The sequence below is a fragment of the Onychostruthus taczanowskii genome, unplaced genomic scaffold, assembly GCF_017590055.1.
Source record: "Onychostruthus taczanowskii isolate IOZ18803 unplaced genomic scaffold, ASM1759005v1 scaffold68, whole genome shotgun sequence".
In the NCBI taxonomy this organism is placed as follows: domain Eukaryota; kingdom Metazoa; phylum Chordata; class Aves; order Passeriformes; family Passeridae; genus Onychostruthus; species Onychostruthus taczanowskii.
In genome coordinates, this window is record NW_024504566.1 from 2,677,388 (window position 1) to 2,701,327 (window position 23,940).

Below are 23,940 nucleotides of genomic sequence, written 5' to 3' on the forward strand. Positions count from 1 at the left end.
TAAACTGGCTGTACTTGTTTTAAAAAAAAAAAACTCGAAAAGAAATGCTTGGAATGAGCAATTCCCTTAATGTTCAGTGCTCCCCTGATTTCTAGTCCTCAACTCATGTAAGTGACAGAAATTCAGATGATTCTAGAAAGTGTTCAGCCTCAAGTATGATTACCTGCTCCCAGTGCACCATCTTTTGTAATCTCTATAATTTTAATACCCAATGTTACAATTAACAAAGCTAATTGCAGAAATCAAAAATAGGAATGAAAACATAGTAACAGCAATAGAGAGTATTATATAAGTAATGGCAGGAAAACACAGAACATGAGTACAAATATAGTAATACATAAATTGATAAGTGAGTTTTTGATTCCATTGCTGCACTTATTTTCTCTCTGCTATTCTTTCTTGCAACTTACAGTTGATGCTAAGTTTGGCATTGGCTGATACAAAGTACCAGAAAACCAAAGAAAGAAAGAAAAAAAGCACAGCTGCAAGAAAAATGTAACAGGGGAAGTAAATGGACAGTAACTCCAAATAACAGGCCAAAACTTGGGTTTTTACATTATTAAAACAATAGTAGCGCAAAAACATCAAAAGCAAAAACAGCCAATAGGAACCATCCAGAAGAAGAGAACACTGGAAGGGAAGGAGACAAAGAGAAATAATACATAGTGAGCTGAACGACTTCACTTCTGTAAGGGCAGAAAAGTGTATGGAAGAAGAAACAAAAAAAATTCACAAGTAAAATCCCAGCAAATCTGAAGCATTTGCTACAGATTTTACAAGTAAGAAAATAATTAAATTATAACTCATTAGTTGATAAGCAGTGAAATATAACAAAGATAAACACTTCATACTTATACAGTGATCAGGTGCTGAAGCAATAGCTCCCCTTCTGCTCGAGGTCAGAGAGGATCCTGGAGCCCAGGCCAAAAATCAGCCACACTCAGCACAATGGAAAATGGAAATTCTGTGTCAGAAAGCAGGGTGAAGACTTGAGGTCCACAACAATAACTCTTCCTAACCCATCTTTTCAGAACTGCAGACTTCATAGTTAATAGAGTGATTGCCAGTAGGAGAAAAAAGATGTGGAAAAATGGTTGAGAGAGCAGCAAATATCCATCTGTTTCCTGATCCTGAAAAAGTGAAGTGTGAGGAGAAGAGAAGCAGCATCTATCTGCACAGACAACACACTGAGAAGATTTAGTCTCATTTATGGATGTTCTTCAGCTGCAAGAATTCCCTTATGGCAAGGAGAGTCCAGCAGATGGATACAGGATACCCCTCATCAATCCACCCGGTTTCTAAGTCCGTGGGCTGGATGAGTGGGGCTTCCCCAGCCCAAAGCACTCCAGGGACCCCAGGTCACCAAAGGATTTTGAACGCACACAAAGTCCAGGCAGAGCTCCTGTCACCAATGCTGCCTCATGGGCTGCTGAATGCCACTAATGCACCAGATTGGTATCAGGATGACCCAGAAATGAGAGCTCTTTTCCCACCTTTGAACTCACTCTTTGGTGTATCTTGAAATGATAAGGCACCGTCTAACCCAAAATATTTTTTGTGCAAGCTGTACATGTAAGATTCTTGAGAATATACTTTGAAAAGTGCTCTTTTTAGAGTCCTTGAAAAACCTACATTGTTTTTTTCCCTAGATTCAAATCCACAAGCAACAATGGACTAAAAGGCTGAATCTCTGTATCAGAGCTCACTGTCTTTTCCCTTCCCCACCCCACCCCACCCCACCCCACCGGCAGTTTAACTTTGACTCAAAAATGGTTCTTTCATATGCTAAGGGAAAAGGCAACAGAGTCTTTCTGAACATAAACCTTTTTCAACTGAGAGATTTGTGTGTTAAATTCAAAACTGAATGCACTCAACATACAATCATTGTCACCAATACTAAGGAAAAAAGGCAAAAAATTTTTACTTAACTGTTTATTTATTACGTTCTACCAAAATGATCTAGCAAGACCTCTTTCTGACTTGGCTGGAAAATCCCCCACATCCTGGCCAAGTTTGTATAATGACCTCAATTACATGAATTCAATACAGTAATAAAAAGAAAAGCTAAATGAGCTTTTGCTAGTTGCTCACAGGTCCATCCCTTAGAGCATAGCAAAAGTCAGACTGTTGGCCGTGCCTGCTGAAGACCAAACTTCCTGTAAAAATGATGCACTTCGTTTCCTGAAAGGAAGCAAAGCATAAGCTGCTCAAACAATACATAGGAAAGCTCTGATATCTGAGCCACACAGTTACAAATCTGTCCTGTTAGAAAAATACAGTGTCACATCAGTGACCAACAGCAACTACCACAAAAATTCAGAGAAACAAATGCATTAACTCAATGGGAAAGCATCACATTAATTGAAAAAATAGATAAATTGTTTTAATGGGATGAAATTACCTGTAAAATATTGTTCTTTCATTCCACAGCTGAGCTAAAATTCTGATTCTCGACTCTGTTAATGAAACAAGATATAATTCCCTACGAAATTGTTGCACCCAAATGATATCAACAGTAAAATACTAGTTTTTATCTCTAACATGCAGATAGTGATTATTCTTATTCTAGCACATTTAAAAGCATTCAGCATTATCTATGGAATTATTTTCATTCTCTATTAAAAATAGTTCTTTCAAATTACAAAATGATGCAATTTGACCCACTGAAGTTTATTTGGTTCATCTTTTGGTTTAAAATATTTTAAACTACCATTTAAATTTGAGTTAGCTCTATGCTTGGCATCAGTGCTTCTTGCAACACCGTTGTTTTGTTTTAAAACTTTTTGTTTTGTCTTATTTAAAGACATACTTCTCTTTATTCACAGAAAAAAAAATCCTTCTGCACTAATCACAATTACTTTTTTTTAATGGAGTGCAGATACAGCAATGAAATCTGTGCTGTGTCAGCATTATCCCCAATACTGAAAAATGTCCATTTATACATTTAAAAAACATTTTATTAGAAGTTTTTACAATAAGGTGAAGGATTTCAAGAAAAGAAACGGCATTTTAAGTGAAAGTATTAGAATTTAGCTACTCTTTTTGTCCTTTTACAGTTTAAGAGCTTTAAAAAGTCACAGCTGAGACAGCAAGCTTCTCTTACCCACAAAGAGCCAACGTACAGCACAGCAACTCCATCAAACACAACCCACCTTCCCTTGCTGCTTACACAAGCCTTCAGTCACACAAAAGCAAAAAAAATCGACAAAATATAAATAATGAGACCTGAACTTCTTGCCCTGTTCCAGCTATCACAGCAGAATTCGTGGTGTGGATGCTGATTTGATAATGAACAAAAGCTTTTGCCAGGTTATTTTCTCTTGTTCAAGGAGGGAGCACAGCACAGCAAATGGGATCTCGCTGTTCTTCTGAAAATGCTAGAGTAGCAGATGTTCTATAATAACACAAACAGTCAAAACCAAATAGTGATCTACTTAAAATTGATCAACTAAACTGTAAGAAAAAGATTCCTCAGACATAACACTATGCTACAAATGGGAATCAGAAAATCAAGTGGACGGAGAAGTATATCAAGTAGCAGTCAAAGGAGTGGAACAAGAGGAGTGGATAAAAAACAGACACCTTTTACTAGAATTCCTCCTTTAAAAAGTGTTCTGAGTTGTTTTTTTCCCTTCCATATTTCCAAAGTTAAACACTTATTTGTTGTAAATACAAAACTCACACTAGTTGCAAGTTTCCAGGATTTGATCCAGCACAGAACAGCTTACAGAAGGGCTGTGCAGAAGGGCAGAAGACTCTCACGAAGCACACAGACCTTACAGCTACTTCAGCTGCCTTAATGCATACTGTCAGTTACTTCATAGCATGATTAGCGTACAGTCCCACTGAATGATCTATTTGCTGCTGGACAAAAATATATACCAATACTGATTTTACATTATAAATATGACAGTGATTTATCACTAAAAAGTCATCACATAGTAAAAAGAATATATATATATATATATATATATATAAGTAGGGAAATACTTCACAAAGTCATAGTTACAAAGTGAGCTGCAAAATACTAAATGAGATGATGTAATTTGATAAACTCACCTATAAGAAAACTACAAGTATACTAACCAAGGTTAGCTCTGTATCCCACCTCACCATCCAAATATTTTTCTGCATCACCTCTGCGAAAAACTGAGGATGATCCCTCAGAAAAGTTCTTCCAGGTGGGTTAATCCCAAATCCTCCCACCAAAACTTATTTTCTTTCATTTTGAAATTCAAGCAAAAAGAGTATTGTACACTGATCTCCTGAATTCCTGAATTGTACGGACCTAAAGGATGTTCTGTCCTGGTATGACACTGCTCTTACAGCCAGTTCTGGTCAGCACAATAATCTTTCATTGCTTTTCTGTCAAAATGTGAATTTTATTTCAACTTGCAACTTATGAAATACAGTCAAAATATGCACCTGTCCTACTGAAGAAAGGAGACCAGGAAAGGTAGATGCCTTCTAACTGGCTAAGAGGTTTTCTTTTTGAAGATGTACTTCCAAATTACCCATACCTGAAGATAGGCTTGCCCCTGATCTGCCAAAGAACAGGCAATAGTTTATGCTGCCTCTCAGTAGCAAAAACTTGCCCTGAAGGTCAAATCTGACTCATAGGCCATTTTTTAATAGGTTTGCCTAACTCTTTGCTCTACTTGACTTGTCTCAAAAGCAAACTTCTTAACATTTTATACAAACATTATACAACCTTAAGTTTGAGTTATAAATCAGTAAAACTTAAACATGAGGAACCTTTGCAAAAGGAAATAGTCTCTTGGCTGAATTCTGCTTTAATTATCATTAGCACTGCTAAATTTTCTCCAAACAAGTGTCATAATATTTATAGTTCAAAGAGAAGACATGATAATTTAGATACTGCATAGAATTTGAGGGAAGAAAGTTTGTAAGTAAAATTTAAGCCTCTAAAAATCATGGGTCCAGACAAACTCAGAATTTGAAAAGTTCTTCTGGTAGGATGTATGAGTTTGCATTTTATAATCACAAACTTCAAGAGCAGTCTCCACACAAAAGTGTTTCTCACACACCAGAACACTACAGTTCACTCAAAAAGAGTTAAGGCTTAGGTAGCAAATAATCAATCCTTCTCTTAAATCAAGCCTCAATATATCTGGAAGCCTACTTTGCCAGTAAAATTATTTTTAAAAATTGGTATTACAAATAGCCTGAGTGACCATAGCTGTTTGACATTTTAATGTTTTCCAAAAGGCTCCTTGGGTTTGGATTATGAAGAATTTTTTAAGGGAAAACAGAAAACCACACCACAACTAGACAGCAATAGGTCATAGGCTCCTGTTTCTCCTTGTCTTTTATAAAAACACCTTCAAGGAAAGGTACTTGTGGGTTCTTTTGCACTATAGGTGTCATATTATCAAAATGCATAAGAATTAAGCAGTGTTCAGACCTCTCTTTCCTCTGTGTAGCTCTATAAAGAAGAAAAATGTTTAATTGTGATTACTTAGCTATGGCTTATCCTGTGACCATGAGTCCCTCTCCCCATCTTTCACTTTTTTTATTAGTAAATAAAAAAATCTTAAAATATTTAAAATTCTTTTGACTCTTAAATTTTGAAGAATTCATTTAATTATTTTGATGTAAACACAATATACAGTACTGCCTTTAAGCTATATAAACCTACACCATGCTTTTCACACCAATGACAGCAAATACAAAATTAAATGTAAAACAAGAAAAAAAGAACTTTTGCCATGGTTTAAATTCATGACACTTTTGCCCGCAGATGGGTTCCTCAAAGTAACTCTTAGATAATGATACTTTCTTATACTTTGTAATTTAGTGTTTTCTTTGCTAAATATGGCTAACTAAATACGGTTAGTACTGAAAACAGAAGAGTAAAACCACACTAACGCATTGGCTTGGTAGTATAATATTTCACATAGAATGCAGTCAAGAATCTTATTATTCCTTCTCTTTAAGGAACTACTACAAGCATATTCTACTTTTTTCCCTATAAGAGGAAATAATCAGAAAAAGAATATAACCATTCTTTCCCATATAGGCATAACAGCATGATTAATTCTGAGACAGTACCAATACAACACAGGAAAATATTAAATTAAGATACAATTTACTTCAGGCCTAAACATAGCAAGCACAGTAATCTTCACGTTACTTGAAGAATTTCACCTTTGTCTGGTACTGATGATTACTGCCATCCAAATTTCCTCAGCCTCAGACCATAAATTCAGATAACATTTTGAGAGTCACAAGTAAAATAAAACAGAAATTAAAAGGCTCCAAGTAATTCTGGCTATTAGTGATATGCAGAATACATACACCTATCTTACAGCCATCTGGAACAGTTTAAACTTCCCACTTAAGTTTGACTACTGTTCTGTAAATGGATCAACAACAGCAAGAAGTTTATTTCTTGACCTGGAGTGACAACAGAGTATACAAATTCCTCATCTATCTCAGTTCATCATCAGCTGCATTGCCTTACAGCATGCAATGCGGACTTGAAGGGAAGAGAATGTGCAGAAAACACACACACCTGGCAGCAGCTCGGTGTACAGCAACACTCGGGTCATTTCACAGTGACTTCTGTACACACAGAAACACACAGGATCAGTTCAGTTAGATTGGAAAAGACTTCTGAGATCATTGAGTCCACCTTATGACAGAACACTACCATGTCAACTACATCATGGCACTAAGTGTCATGTCCAGGCTTTCCTTAAATATCTCCAGGGATGGTGAACAACTTTACCTCCCTAGGCAGTCCATTCCCACACCTGATCTTCCTTTCTGTGAAGAAATTCTTCCTGATGACCAACCTCAACCTCCCCTGGTGCAGCTTGAGACTGTGTTCACTTGTCCTGGGAGAAGAGACCAACTCCTACCTGGCCACAACCTCCTTTCAGGCAGGTGTAAAGAGGGATAAGGTCTCCCCTGAGCCTCCTTTTTTTTCAGGCTAACACCAAAGGCCCAGTCAGACTCTGAAGATTGTAACTATAATGGTACAGCTACCTGTGAAAATCCCTCTCTACCCAGGAGAAGGTAAAGTGAAGATCAAAGGGAAAGGCTTTGATTGTGTCACTCACCAGGCCCCTCAACAGGCCTGAGAAGGTTTTCGAAGACTTTTGGAGTGGCTGTAGTAAAAGAACTGCCAGGTCAGGGGAGAAACAGAAGCAACACAGTTCTGTGCTGAGGAGAGGATTAGAAAATCTCTGAGAGAGGAGTTCTCAGGAAAGACCTCTTTACATCTACTAGCCAGATTTGTCAAAGATTAATCTTTTTTTCAAGAAGGTTCTAAATATCAAATACTGTGCTGTTGTATAAATATTGAACTGATTAAGTTTTGTTCGTTCATAGGTTAACAGATTTTTATACCTGGGTCTATTTGGAACATTGTACATAAATCACTTCTTTAACTAATAGAATACACCTTTCAAACCCAGTAATATATTTTGAATAATTTCCATTAATCTATTCTGCACAATTTCTGTAGTCACACACTGTTATGCTGCAAGAAGTCTGTATTTGTCATACTTTCTAGCTTTGAAAAGAACAATTTAAGTTAACGCAAGCACTTTGCACTATTTTATAGACAGAATAAACAGGATCATCTGAAATCACAGTAATTGTAAGGTGATTGTGCATCATAGAACAGCCAAGAAAAGATATCTGGATTAATATCAAACAAAACAGACTTCTAACAGCAGATTAGCTGCTTCTTGTTGGAAAAAAAAACCCAAAAAAACCCAAAAAAAACCAAAAAAAAACCCACAAAAAACCAAACATAAACAGCATAACAAACTACAGAAATCACTCACTTAGCTAGACAAAGAAAGGAATTTCCAAATCTTAAAATTACATAAATAATCATGTAAAGTGAAAATGTCAACATAAAATACAGAAAACAAAAAGAAAAATATTTAGTTTTTACTCCAGAAGAATATAGTAAATAAAATAGTGGCCACAAGACCATGTAAAATTGATCCCCACAGAGCTGAAAGAAGCATCCTTTTCTCTGAAGAGCCACTCTTATCAGGAGGGTGTTCCATGGAGGAGAAATAGACAATTGAAGCTAGAAAATGATGGATAGCAATGACCTTTCTATCTGTAAAACATGGGCATATTTTAGGTATTTAATCTTCAGAATTGGATTATTATTAATCAATTATTCATGACAATTTGAATCTATGGTAGATGTTTTTTGTTTTCTTAAATATCACATAGCTAAGCTTCTGCTTGAGAACTGGAAAGGAGATTAAATCCTCACAAGCAAATAGTGTTCAAGACTGGCATTTTACTCCCTCCTAAACATTCCCTTCCCTGCACAGCAGCACACACTGAAGATAACCCAGTGCCCTCTGCAAAAATCCTGCCTAAATATTCTAAAATCTATCTTTATAGCCTTTTTTTCTCTAAGAGGGAAAAAAATCTCATACCTCTTCCAGAGAACAAAGAAGAGCATTGTGGTTTCATTCCTATAGCCACAGGTTCCCCTGCTGCATGTTTAACATGCACTCCTCCTCACGTGCCAACAGTGAGTGATAACAGAAGCAGAGCCACTCCATTATGGGCCACCAGACCATACAATGAAAATAAGCAGAAGGTGTTTGCAGATATTTAAAATGCACTGCCAAAAAAAGATAGCAGATGGAGTTGTTCTAAAGCTCTTTTGAAAAGCAGAACCCCTACAGTCAGAAATAACATAAAAAATACGTATGTGTCTGTGAAGAGAAGGGAACAGGTATCAACATTTTCTAGAAGAATAACTGTACTGAAAAATATGTGTCTTCCCAGCTGGGGGAACCACTGTGGAAAGACTCTCCTTTACTCAGGTTCTAAAATTGAAGGATATGGATAGCAGTTGACATCTTATGATGACTAAACCAAATTTAACATACATAAAGCCACCAAGGATTTGGCAGTTTTTCCTGTTCTCAAATACTCTGTTAAAAAAAGTACACATTCCTAGTCTAACTGAACTTTCTGATATTATATTTAGTTCTCCCTTTGTCTTGCTATAGTTGAAGAACTGTCTTAACAAATTTCTGTTTGTTGTGCCATGCTTCTTAGGGACTAGGCAAAGCCCCTCTTTATTCCCTTTGTTAACACCAAACAGATTGAATTCCAGGAGGTTTTCCACAACATGGCACATTTTCAACTACTCCAGTCATTCCTGAGATAGTTGTGGTTCTCCCCTGATCCTTCTCCAACTGAACAGTGTTCCAGTAATAGTTATGCAAGTGTATTAACAATTACAGAAAGGTAACACAACTGGTTCCTTCTTATACAGCCTTTCATTGTTTATACGTCAGTATACAGTAATCTTTTGATTCTCAAACTCTCTTCAAAACCAACAAATTTCTTGGTTGAGGCTTCCTGTAAGATTAACCATTTACCCAGGACATCATGAACATTAATGGGGAGAAGGGATGCTCCAAAGGAGGCAGGGAAAAGGCTAATCTGGAGGAAATCTCTGGTGGTTAAAAAAGGGAGCTTGAAAAAAAGACTGAAAGGGCAAAGCAAGGTGAACGTAAAACATCTTACTGTGGAAAACGGGGGCAGTGTTTTAGTTTATTGATGTTGCCTGGTAAACTGAGTTCACAAGTGCAAATGAGAAATCATACATAATGAAGTCATTACAGGGGCTCAAACACTGGACTTCGTTGTTAGTGTGCCAGTAAATCTGACTGATTAATCTAATTCCATATAACAGCAGGATAAAACAGCTGCAAACAAGGAAAACCTTGGAAGTTAAATGCTGGAAACATTTATAAAGTAAAAGCTAATGCTAAGACAAATGGAGTATGTATCAGATGTGGGGATGGAAAACAATCTGTATGGGAAAAAAAGAAACTGAATCATTAGGATAGTGTGGAACAGTTGTGAAGTATGCGCTGTCTAAAACAATTTTTAGAAAGAGTTTTAAAATATATTGTAATAATCAAAACACTGTTTATTTCTAACCTCAAACTTCTTTCAATATGCAATAATCTGTGAACTTTAGTTTGGTGGGGTAATAGATCTGGTTGAATCAAGACCATTTTGAGCTACAGTATTTATTTTTTACATTAAATACCCAAGTAGTGTTTGTGATAAGAACGCTTATGTTTGCTGCACTTGTTCTAGTTTTCAAACTTGGCTACTAGGTATATTGAGTTGTAAAACTTCTAAACTTCTGCAAACTACAAAATGTATAACTGAGTCAAGCACAGTTCCTCAGTTTTTAAAAGGAGAACAAACTTCCCTACTCATAAGCTTTGCACCCAAAAAAAAAAAAAAAAACAAAACAAAAGAAATTGCTTTGATTTCATCATTTTTGTTCCATCTAGAAGACTTTAAACTAAAGGTTATCTGAAGCAAGGAGAGAGGTTCATATCATAGCATCTAAACAAATAAGACTCATAATTAAGGCCTCTACTACACACTTATTAAGACTAAGTCTTTCAGAAACTTATATCTTTCAGCTAAACTTGCTTTCCACAAAGTCAGAGTGCTATTCTGACTCAAAGTCAGAGTAAAGCTACTCATGACTGCAGGATAAGGACAGTCATGCACACTGGAACAGAATCTTTTACCCCTACATTTGACCTTATCTTCTTCCCCCTTTTCTCTGTTCCTTTTTTTTTTTTTTTTTTTAAATTCAGCAGCAACTAACCCTTCCATCACAGAGCTATAACTACATATAATCATCAAGTCACTTTACCAGGGGTTTCCACTATCTGCTACAAATTCTAATATATGTTGAAAAAAATGTATCATCAAAACTCTCCGGTGCAGCCACTGCAGCATGTCTTGGTGGTGAACAGACTAGAGGATGCACAGAATCACCCTCCAGACCTTGGTCCTTTCCTCCATAGTTTAGGCATGCTGCTACCTGCTATTAAATTAATCTGCTCTCTCATGCATTTGGGAATAAGGAAACTTCTAGGAAAAGGGAATGAGAAGGAGGGTCCTCCAAAAGAAGATGCCATACACACCTTTCCATATCATCAACATAAGCACAAAGCAATTGCTTGTCCAGGGACAGTTAGGTTTAAAGCAATAATCTTTTGGGACTAAGTAAACTCTCAAGCTATGCAGGACAATTCTCCCTGTCTGTAGCCCTTTAAGAATTATTTTAAATCGTCAGATAAATATCTGACATGTTAAATTAAAGTTTCCTGTATAGGATCAAGATAACTATTCAATACATTAGAGGTGCAAGTATTTACCAGGATTAATTATTTAGGGGAAAAAAAAGCCACGATTGACTTTGAAAATAATTTCAAATGCTAACACAAAGTTCCAGAGAAGATAAATGTATAGATAAGACTAAAAAACAACTAAGTAAAATAACAAAACAAATGAAAAAACAACCTAAAAAGAAACACACAACTGCAGCAAAAAATCACCAGTTTTGACAACAGCAGGTTCAGAAATTTACCCCACTGTCAACAGTATAGTGTGCATTGCAAAGAGAGACTAACACTGAAATATGTGATCAGACAGCCTCAAGAGAGCTGGAGCACCACTCTGCATTTAGCCCATTTTCTTTCTGAATACACCTAATAATTAGAGAATAGTTCTTCATGCTGCCCCTCCCTTGAGCAACTAACATTCAAGCATTCACAGAATTTTAGAGCATTACAGAGTACTACCTCTGGCAGTTGACAGAAATATTTTTGCCTTAAGAGGGTACAATGGATAGCATATGATCTTCAATCCAAGATAGGAAAACAGAAATGATCTTGCATACCTTTTTGTGTTTTAAAGCATACAGGACATACACTAGGAATGTAGACCTGTAAAAACTAATTTAAAAACTCCACAGCTCCATAGCATGGGTCTACTATTTCAGGACTCAAAACCCTTAAAAAACTTACACCTGACCAGTACTCAGTGCAGCTGGAAGCAGCTGCTCTCAGCATAGTTTAGTCTGCTGCTTATATATATGCATTACCTGGGAAATTGAGGGTGATGACACCTAGCACAGCTGCATAAATGCAGTACTAGCTATTGTACTATTAATGATAAGAGAAGAATGTAACATTAAGGCTTTAAAAGCTTAGATGCTACAGAGGTCTGTACCATACTGCACCACTCGAATCACACCTTTCCTTGTACTTGTTGCTTATGCATGCTGACAGGAGTCAATCTGGGAAATAAATTCAGTAGATGCACATTACAGTTGCAACACAATTGCATTTGACACACATTTAACAGAGTCAACAGGCAGTATCCCATTACACTGTGAAAGCAAGCCTCAACGGCAGCAATTTGTTCTGGAAATACTTACTTCTGATGAGGTCACCATCAGTGCGATTTCCCCAGATGGACTGCTCTTGTATCTCTGCTTGTATACTTTGATTACTGGAAGGTTGGTTTATGTCTTTATCTCCTGCCACTGCAGTCTCTTGGTCAGTTTTTCCTAAGTCAAAGGAAATTTCAAAATATTAATTTCTACAGTATTTTTTCTCTATGTTAGCAAAACTAATTTTGAAAATTAAAAGTGAGGTGGCATAAATTATAACTTGTCTTAGCATCCGCTTTTGTTTCCTTAGAATTAACTGCCAATAAAGTTGATTTTCCATTTGTTTTCTGGTCTATATCAATATAATTTCTCGTTTAGAAAGACTTTTAGTCATATTGTATCGAATTATGCAAAATAATACTCAGCAACTCCACAGCTTCTGTAAAAAATTAAATTTTGGCGGGGGGTGGGGTGGGGTATTTTCTTATTTAGTTACCTTCCACAATGCTTTCATATAAAAATTTTAATAGCTTTGTCACACAAAAACCATTATTTTTTACCTACATACATGTGGCTGTAGCACATAAAAGCTATAGTAATTTTACAAAATTTTATTGTCTATTTTTTATAATTAAACACATAATCAAAGACAAATACAGTTGAAAGTTCAAAAGTGACTAGCACAAAAATTCAGAAAAATTATTGTAACACAATTACCTATTTTTTCTTGAAAAAAAGAGTTTGAAAAAGCCACTGCTGATTAAAAGTTAACATTTAGCCAAAAATGAAAAGAAAAAGTATTTATTCTGTCCATGTATACATAAATTGCAGGAAAAATTCCATAGTAAGGTTATTTGAGGGATTCTTCAGCTTATTTCACAATGTAACAGATGTTGTTTTGGTGATGTTGCCAGTTATCACAAGGAGACCAGAATTTCCTCAAACCAAGGCAAGTGACAGTTTTCATCTTCACTGTCATTAAAGTTTTAATAACCAAATCCGCACACACAAATCTTTCTGTTCTTGATTGTTACAGATTTTTTCCTACTGGCATTCAAGGAAACATTTTTAAATCTGGATTTACTTTGTTCATTATTCACAGCAACAGATAATCAATTTATATTACTTACTCAAGGGATCTGTAAAACACTAAATATTTTCAGTCTGGTGTGTTTTTTTGAGTATATCTATAACATTTAATATTTACAGTGAACTTAGATGAGCAACTGCTGGAAAGTCTATTAACTCTATTTATTTGTTTCAAACAAATACATTTATAAATCCCTTATTACAGTTTCTTATACTGTATCCTCTAATAAATTATTCCAGTCCCGAGACACAGAAAAAAATCACTTTTTGCTACTGTGACATAGTAAAGGTTAGTTTCTTCATGTAACTCACAGCACTTTGATTTTAAATCCTAACTTTCTGCCTTTGTTATCCACCCTATCAAACTGAGGCACTGGACATCACTCAAAATAAAATATGCCATCTTGTGTGTATAGTAGCATATGCCTTCAAACACTGCTGCTCCCCTTCTATCAATTTCTACCCCTGAAATGTCTGACCTAGCTACCTCCGTGGTACTTTGCTCTCAGTCCTCCCTCCCACCAACAACTTGTCAGTATTTCCTCAAGCCCATCCTGAGAGGAACTGTTTCACTGGGATTGGTGTAGTTATTGAATTGAATGGGAAGATATTGACTTTAATGAATTTTGCCCCTTGCCCTGATGACTTAATATTATCTAGACACTCATTAACATTAAAAACCAAAAGAACAAACAAAATAAAACACCACAAAGCCCACAACAACAAAAAATAAAACAAAAATACAAATAAAAAACTCCCACCAAATTAAAAAAAAAAAAAATCAACAAACCAAAACACAGAGTGTTTCAACCCCTTTGACAGACATCAGATACAAATTATTTCTGTCTGATATCTATCAAATACAAAGTGAATGCATTGAAGTATGATGATTCAGCCTGTACAGTTAAGCATTAGGTGCAAATGTTTATCAAAAGTGTTTGAAAAGTGTTCTGGAATAGACTGAATAAAAATAAGTAGTGTCCTGACAGAGCTAGTGTAAAAGCACTCTGCTTTCCACAAATACTAATATTAAATGAGCTATTTTAGGAGATTTTGCTCTTAAATTACTTTACTACAGTGATGACACCAAAATTACAATATGTACCCAGCAGTGCTAGTACAGACCCGGAGAGAAGCTGTATACAATGCTCTCATATAGGATATGACTTTGCAGAACCCTATTATTTCATGTAGTAAACAATGAATGGCTATAAGGAAACAATAATGTTAATATAATGGGGCCCCTAGTGCTCTAGATTACATTTTTATCTAAGAAATCTGAAGGAGTGCAGAATACAATCAGTCATCATTATTGATATGGATTTATTTTTCATCCCTCTGCTTGTTTTCAGTTCAGTATATTTTTCTCTTTTTTTCTTCTCATTGTCTAGGCTGTATGTGTATTTTTCATGTGCACTTTTATTATTCTACCTGGATATAGTAAATGGCCAGTCAAGACCACGTATGCAATAGTAGAAGTTAACAAGAAAAAAGAAGCACTATCAAAAAGTTTTAACAGAAGCACTGTTGCAACTGAACACCAAACATTTTTGATAGGAAGTTCAGAACAATTAACATTAATTTTCTCTTCTTTGATCTCTTGAATTCACGTGCAGAATGCATAAATGTGCGTAACAGAAACCTACACCATTAAAAACATGTTTGGTATCTTACTTTGCACTCCAGAATTACCCACTGGAGCAGCTCATCCTGAAAGGTGCTGCTCCATGGTGTGGTGAGATCACCTGGGCAGCAGCTAAGGACTGTGCAGCCTCTCCTCCCTTCCCCAGCCCCCAGCAGGACAAGGGGAGACAACAGAAAGACCCAAGGGAAAAAACTTGTGTGTCAAGATGTAGTTTAATAAGTGAAGAAAAGAGGAAGAAAAGTAAAACAGGAGATGCAAAGTAAATCACTTACCATCTCCCACAAGTAGACCAATGCCCAAGCTAGTCTCTAAGCAATGAAGACCTCCCCTAAAACCTCCTCCCATGTTTTTTATTGCTGAGCATGACATTCTATGGCATGGAATGGCTAATGGGGATTGTGTCCCCTCCCAGTCCTATGCCCACCCTCAGTCTAGTCACTGGAGAAAAAAGTGGGAAAAGAGAAAACTTTTGACAGGTGCTGTGCAAGTGTTGCTCAGCAATAGCCAACCCACTGTTGTGCTACCAGCCTTGCTTGAGACACTGATCCCAAACAGCACCACAGGAGTTGCTATGAAGAAAATTAACCCCATCACATCCAGACTTAGTTCAAAGGGGCTTTAGAAACAGTAGACCTTATGATCTCTTTTATATATTTGAGCATTTTTTCATTAATCGTTTCTGGTGTATCAGACTACTGAAAACACACACTGGTGTCTTGATTCAGTTGCTTTTTCTTAAATATGTACCATGCCTCAGTTTTTGTACAAAGGAATTTATTGATTATTCCCTTATAACAAACAGTTGATAATGCGATCATATTTTCTTTTCTTAATATTAGAGATTCCACTACAACATACCAATTACAACCAATCACACATGAAGACAGCCTCAAGACCATTCCTGTCTTTTGCTGATGCCATTACTTTTATGTTAGGTACCTAAGAATTTTCACAACAGTAGTTTATGAAGAATCAACACAAAAACCTTACTCTGACAGAAATACTAATGACAGGATCCGGCCGTAGAAAAGTATGACTTTTTTTCCACTGCATCTTCAAGTAAATTTGTAACACCTTTCTGTTTCAATCACGCTTACCCTTAAGAATCTTTCTGTAAGACTTCCTTAGTATTTTAGCTTTTGCTTCCTTTAGCACACTCTTCCACTCTCATGTGGCTAACCTCCAATACTGACAGCCAAGAAAAAAAGAGATGCTCTTCTTAACAGTTCAAATAATGTAAAGAAAAGACTCATTATGTTCTGAGTCTGGCAGAGCTGAAATATAAATCCAATCTCTCTTCAAAACCACTGTAAGTTACTCTAGGTCATGTCACAAAAGCAACACAGACTTCTTACCTACCACAGTTCAGCCCCAAACCAGCAACTTGTGTGGCTCTGTACTTCCCCTAAACTAACAGCAGTGCCAGGGCTGAAAAGCTTCTAGTCAAAAGCCCCAGGGAGTGACACCCACACAGAACACCGTGTGATTTATCCTGAAGGTAAGGCAGAAACTCTCCTTGTCCAGGGACTAATGCAAGTTTAAGATTTAAATAATAAGAGATATGACATGCCTGTGAAGTATAGAATTGAGATGGCTAAAAGCCAAATCATATCTATGATACAGACAACTGGCAAGCCACACAGTGAAAAAAAAATTAAAATTTTAATCACATCTCAAAATTACTGCTTCATTAAATAAGTAAATCCAGTGAATAACTGATTTTTCTCTACGGAATCACTTAAGTACATATAAATCATTTCTATAGTACATACATTCATTTTACTATAATTTTGTTATATTTATTTTTAAATTATGCAGCAATACACATACTCCATAGAATAGAATTCAATTTTCACTTTTGAGACTATTGTTATATTGATGGTTAACTTTTGTTCTAGTTTGGAGAATATGCTTCTGGTTACACACACTTCTTTGCAACATGACAAATACATTCTGCAAGACTCCACCAACTGAATAATGTCAGCAGTCTGAATTAGCAACAAGGCTACTATTGCAACAGCCCCATCAAAAAGTAAACTTAACAAATAGTCAGAGCTGTCAAGAAATACCCATGTATATTAAGCAAATCAGGTATACAGGGCAATCTCTCCAGATTCCTTCCAATTCTGCATCCTATGCTTTTGGGAAGTTGTTGGAACATATGTCAAACTAATTCCTGAAAAACTCTTAGACCATCCTAGTGAATAATCTCTCTTTTCAGAGCTACATTTGTGTATCTTTCTCTATAATGTAAAGCATATTAAGTGAAGATGAAATTAATACACAAAACTGATAGAAAATACAAAAAAAGATAGGCAATGGAGTGTAGTTGCAAGACACACCTTGAAGAGCTCAAGACTTTGACAAATAACCAACTTTTCTTCTCCAAGGCTTTATCTATGTGCACATTCACACACCAGCTGGCCCCAAGAGCCCCACCACATCTTCTTGTTCAGAAATGGGTCTCTGTGTTCATACATGTGCTATCATATATCATGAAATATGTAACATACACAAAATAAAAATGGAAACAAATGACCCCATTAGGTGGATTGCACATCCTCAGAGTTTAATTGGCGGCTGATTTCTGTTCATAAGATGACACATAACCTGACTCAGCCATTGCTTCCAAGAATGTCAATCATTAGAGTGCATGACTAGCAAAATGACAGACTGGACTTGAGAAACAGGTTTGGAGTTTGTCTATAAAGTTTAGGAACCTGTATATAAAATTAATTAAGTGAATTCTGCTGTAACAACCAAAGCCTTTGCTGCCATGACACATTAATTTTCTGTTCACCAGCAATGTGGTGGACAGCTCCAAATAGCATATAAAGAAAAAACAATGGGTGGGAAAAGTTTCTGGAAACCTGACAGCATCATTCTCTTCAAGGAGAGAGAAATAAGCAAAATGGATTGGCACAGTGATCACCAACCTCCAAAAATGCAATCACAAACAGTCCAACAGTTTTATTGAGTAGGGGCAAAGGAAAGATTTGGAAGCATGAGGCAAAGTTACTTAGGCACCTAAAGCTGATCTAGTTCTTGGGATGAACCATCAGAAGGCCTGAGTTTTTCCTACAACAAGCAGCTGCAGATTTTAAAATAAATGTGCCAGTTCAAATTAACCCAAATGAAATTTTGTCCTTCAAAGGAAAGAGCAATTACAAAAGAAAATCAATTGCCACAAAACACAAACACGTAAGTAGATCTATGAGGAATAAAAAAAGTCAAAGAATGTTCCCAAAAGGAAATGTAACAATCAGTTCTCTGTCTCAAGCCTACAATTGTTGGGAGAGATTGAAAAGCATGTGGCAAACACTGCACTTCTAACACTTCCTTTGTTCATTAATAACCTTGCTGGCAAGGAACCAATAAGGATTCTACTTCCTACTGAAAATTCCACTGTTCACAACAACACACAAAAAAACCCTGATAAAATCACATTTCACATCATTGTATAATCATTAACAGTAACTAAAACTTTTAGGCATTTTATATAGCAAATAAATTCAACAGTTTCTGTAACAGAATGCCTATTCCAGCATTTACATGAAACAATCCCATTTCATTAAGGACATCTAATTAATACTGATAATCCACAAATTATGGAGTTGGAAGCCTCCAATTAAATGTTTGTTTTAAAACAAAAAAAAACCCAGCTTATTTGCATTCATTTAATTTCAGTAGCTTTCACTTAAATGTCTTGTTGCAACTTTAAATGGCTTCAGAAGTGCCACAGAAAAAAACAGTTTCTCAAAATTAGAGCAATTTAGCTGAGCAATTTTTTGGAAAACTTATAAAGAACTTTCCAGGTGCATGCTATGGCACTAGAAGTTTGACAGCCCTGAACAAATTTGAGTCAGGATAAATCAAAAATGCACAGCAATGTGTAAATAGGTATTCTGCATTATTTTAACTGTTAAAAAGGTCAAATACATAAATGAAGACTTTTCACAAATAACCATACTAATTATACAGTCAGCTATGCATGTATGTCATTCATCCAAAGAAGTTTCACATGTATACAAAACCACTTTTCATGGAAGTGCTAAGCAATACTTGGCAGCTATGGCTGCATTAGCAATGGCTAATAGAACTGGGCCTGTACAGTGAAAGAGTTAACTTTAAGAATATTCCATGTAATACATGTTCCATGGGCTTTCTACTTTGAACTAGTTCTCAGATATAATCTTAAAGATTCAAGGCTTACTAGTGGTCGGGAGTGTACTAGGCACATTCCTGCAGCTTTCACATTATTTTGAGCTAAAGGAATGCCATCCAGGTCACTCCCTAGGATCACTCCACAATGCAAATCAAAGTAGAGGTGAGCAGATTTACTTCAAAACTGCATGGCTGATCCAAATAAAAAAGTAGGATAACACACTCATTGCTGAATGTTAATTACTAAAAAAAAAAAAAAAAAAAAAAAAAAAGAAAAAAAAAGAAAAAAAAGTGTTTAAAGCAAAGAGAAATCTAACTTCTGAGAGCCCACAGCTGGACTTAAGAAGAATTACTGTGATATAAAATAAACCTGTGATGTAAGATGGAACAAAAATATTTTAAACTTGATACAAGATCTTTACAGTCAACTCTGTGAAATACAAGTGCACAACACCCATGAGGGAATGAATCACTTGACTGGAACCATATGCACATGAAACTGAAAGCAGACATATGCTTTCATGACAAACTAGAGTCAGACACCTATTTACCAACGTTTTAGATATTTTAGTCAGTAATATTAAATAAATGCCTCAGTACTGGCACACAGCAATGAAATAAATTAATACAGATTCTTTTAACTCTTGTGATAGCAAGAGGAAATAAAATTATAGAGGAAATATGTGATAAGTCGAGCAATCCGAGTACACTTAACTGTTAGAAAATATATATTACTCATAACACTGAGGCATTGCTGGTAAAGTGCAGTAATTGTTGTGATAGCAATCACTGTTGCCTCAAGAATGTCCAAACATTCCCTGCATTAAGTCTTTTGTCACCCAATCTCATCTAGCCATCAGATTCCTTTCCTGCTCCTTATCATGAAAACAGTGAAGCACTGAAAACATGAAGATTAGAATCACATTCTTGAAGAGGAGTACTTTGTACATCTTCTGAATGGAAGTATTAGTTGCTGCATATGGTTTCTTGAGATACCAAATCTTGAGATACCAAATCAGAACTGCATCTCCATCCAGCAACAGTGAGATGATTTGCACTAGAGAACAGTCACTTATAGAATCTGTTCCTTTGTATTTCTACTAGATTTCTCCATCCTCCCCACACCATTAAAATAAAAAGTTCTAGTGAATTTCCATCATCTAAAGATTTATTATAGTGAAATTATCAATCTCAATTTTGTAATATGTTGTTAATTATTATAATTATTGTTTTTACTTTCTTTCTTAATTGAGAAAGCTAAATATTATTCCTTCGTTATTCTAGGTTACAGTTAAGTTAACAAAAAGCAAAGATAAAAGCATTCCAAATAATTTACAGATGACAGCCCTGAATTTATCTCTTGTATTTCGTAATTTATTCAAATGCAGAGGATTTTACTGCCACAGCCCAGGCAATAATCACACCATAATTTCCAATATATGAAACGTTTTCCTTAAAGCAGAGTCTAGTGGTCATGAATTGCCACATTCCTTCCTCAGGGACATTATTCTGGTACCTATGAGTTGAGAACTACCTGATCACAATCAAATTGAAGTGGTCTGAGCAGAGACATGGCACTATTCACTGACTGCATCACACAAGTAGATGTAATCATAATTTGGTTCCAAAGTCCATGAGCTACAGGGAAGAAAGAAGACATCACTAAGATCTTCAACAAGGGTGCACAAGCAGAGCTACACTTTTGGAAGGATGTGGCAGAAATTAACATGTTTGCAGAAATTAGATTAAACCTTCCATCCTGCAGTGTGTCTCTTAGAGCAGCAGACCACACTGACATAGATAATGGTTAAGGACTGAAGTTGAATTTTGACATTACCACAAAAGAAGATGCCGTGATTTCATTTGCTCTCTCTCACAACACACTAATTGTGGATGGGTGGCATCCAGATTCTCACTAATATTTATGCATTTATTCAAAAATGAACTAACAACGAAGAACAGTGACAGGGGATATGTTGCGAAAGCATATTGGTTAAAGTAACACAGAAAAATTCTTTTAAATTGTGAAAGCCAGAGCATACCACATCTGTAAGCCAAACTCTGCCTCAACCCAGTTTTCCCCATGTCCACAACTGATGAATACCCCTGCATACTCCTAAGCTTTATTAACTTTGTCTGATCTTTAATAACATTGTGAAATAGCTATTTTTGAATATTCAAATTTCAACTGAAGTTTCTTTTCCTTTCATGGAAAAATATAGCTAATCTTCAGCATCAGAATGGATATGATAGCAAGCAAAAGGAACACTTTGTATATCTGGATTTCTTGATGATACCTCTCAGAACTACAGAAGAGGAAAAGTTTGTTCCCAGGATAAGGTATCTATATCAGTTAAACATTTACAGAGCACATTAAAATATGCTGTTACAAACGAGAAATTCCTTCTCATTAGAATGCACTTAATACTTTATTATACATACAAGATAAGCCATCTTTTCCTGATTAAAGAATCTTTAATTCTAGGTCAACCCAGATTTCAGGTATCTCATTGTAAATATATGAAGTAATTTACAGGTCAATAATATGAATTTCAATCAAAGCTTTTAAAATTATCACCAAATTCTAGAGAAGACAGTGTAAATTTGGATGTCCAGGGGGCAGAATAGAAGGATAGGGGCTGTTAAAAGTCCCAGACATACTATCTTAGTTTTTCAGCCCTGGAATATCTGAATTACCTTACCCTGTAACCACACACTGCAAAGCTGACAACAGAAATGCTGGAATATAGACTGGAAATGTTATGAACTCACCTTTTCCTCTTTCCACCCCCACTTCCCCAACAAACTTAGACTAGAAAAAAGCAACAAATATCCACATTAAAAATCCATATTATCCTTAAATTTAAGTTCATTAGAATAAAAATAATGTATTTGAATGCTGAATTTTGCTTTGTCTTTATGTGAACTCTATATAAGCTTTAAAATTGAGCATGTGCCTTGATAGGTGTGGCCAGTGAACAAACCATAATCATAATGCTTGTTTGTATCTTAGTGATTCCTAAGAAAGCTGTGAGGTTTAATTGTGTCATTTGGATTTTCTGCACATTACTTGTCAGGGACAGATCAGTATTTGTTTCCTTACTTTTCATTAACAAAAAAAGAGCATGTATTTACAATCATACCTAGGACTTTCACTTCATAGTGAACACTAAGTTTGAAGTGGTACTGTGAGAATGAGACCACTTCCATGCTCGTTAGTTCACTGACTTACAACTTCAGTAACTTTGATGCATGTCCTACATGGAGAATTTAACAGGTGTGGCCAGTTGACCACATGACAAATAAAAACACGCTGAAAATAAACACATATCACAGGTACTGATGGTTCTGACAAAAATGTGATTCTAGCAGTTCAGTTCTGCATGCTTCGTCTTCTGCATTTAATCTTTTTTATTATTATTTTTTACTGTTTAGAAGTTATGAGTCATTCTCTAGAACAAAAAAAAACCAAAACCCATCCAACAATAAGATAAGTATAAGCCAACTTGCTGGGCCCCCACGCCAAAACATTTTTTATTTAGCTACAGATACTTTCTGGTTTCTATAACAAGTCTTCAGCTTTGATTGCACAGAGCTATTGATTTTCTTAGTTACAAAAACAAGACTGCATTTTTAATCCACAGTTGCACAACTGTATTACCAGGCTCTGCTCCTGTTAACCAGTTATGAATAAAGTTACAGTTCTTGAGCAAGATTATTTGTCTGTTTTTCAGAGACTTTTTAAACTCCTGTCAGAATTCTGGAAAATCATAGCTGCAAATAAATAAAGAAAAGTCTCATCTTTACAGACCAGGACTTGACAGGCAAACATACTCCCCAGTTTTGAGGATAACCTAAAATATACTTTTCAAACTTCTCTACATGAAGGTTATCAGAGTTATCAGTGTATTTTGTTCAAAAGTAAATAAAACATAACTTAAATAATTTATCTTAAAGATGAACATACTTTCAAACAACCTTTTGAACAACTGATATGAAACAAGTTATATTCTCAGAGACTGATTTTAGCTGCAGTATCACAGAGTAATCTAAGAAAAAAAAGAAAAGCAAAGTGACTTCCAACCTGAACAAGGCTCATGCTATTAGATCAAACTTTCATAATTTACTTCAAGACCTGGAAGGACAGCTTTACAGGAAAGAATTCCTAAACATAAACACAAAGCTGAGAAAAACAAAAGCGATTTTTAAGGAGCAACATCTGCCTCTGAATGGCAGTTTTTCAAGTACTGAAAATCAGGGCTGAGAGCAGCACATTGTTCCTTTTTATTTTTTTGTTCATTTTCTTCATGGGAATTTTGGGTTAAAGCAATAAAATGGTGAAATGAAAGTGCTAGAGAGATACACTACAGAGGGGAGGGGCAAAAACAGAGGGGTTAAAACCCAGTAGTCAAATCAGTAAATGTATCATTCAAATATAACGCGCAACAATTACAGAGAAACTTTAAAGCAACTTACCTCGAGGGAGAGAGATCAAAGAGCTGTTTTCAGTCGGAGCTTGCTCTGGCCCTCCAGGCCCCGGAGGAAGAGGTTCTCTCACTTGGGACATCTGCCAGCTCTCTCGCCGAGTAACAGAAAGCCTGCACCCCTCTCCAACAAAACTAACACGCGACCCTGAAGGAACAAGCAAATGAAAGGACTCGTTAAAGTATTTTATGCAGAAAACTCACGGCTCGGGGCGAGGGACCGAAGAGGGACAGTAGGGAAGCGGCGGCAACTTTCCGGCGCGGTTGCGGCGGGCGCGCCCCCCGCCCCCTGCAGCGAGCACCCGCGGGGCCGGGGGGCGGGAGCGGCC

The 23,940-nt window shown here is 36.1% G+C and overlaps 1 protein-coding gene across 1 annotated transcript in view; it reads right to left on the reverse strand.

Annotated features, from left to right (window-relative positions):
• The window catches only part of MDFIC (MyoD family inhibitor domain containing), a 50,542-nt gene that overhangs the window by 24,953 nt on the left and 1,649 nt on the right, over positions 1-23,940 (reverse strand). Inside the window, exons 2-3 of the mRNA XM_041421012.1 lie at positions 23,604-23,759; positions 12,275-12,406 (exon numbers count right to left, since the gene is read on the reverse strand). Coding sequence (XP_041276946.1) covers positions 12,275-12,406; positions 23,604-23,694 — 223 coding nt within the window. The 5' untranslated portion in view covers positions 23,695-23,759. The remainder of the gene's footprint in view (positions 1-12,274; positions 12,407-23,603; positions 23,760-23,940) is intronic.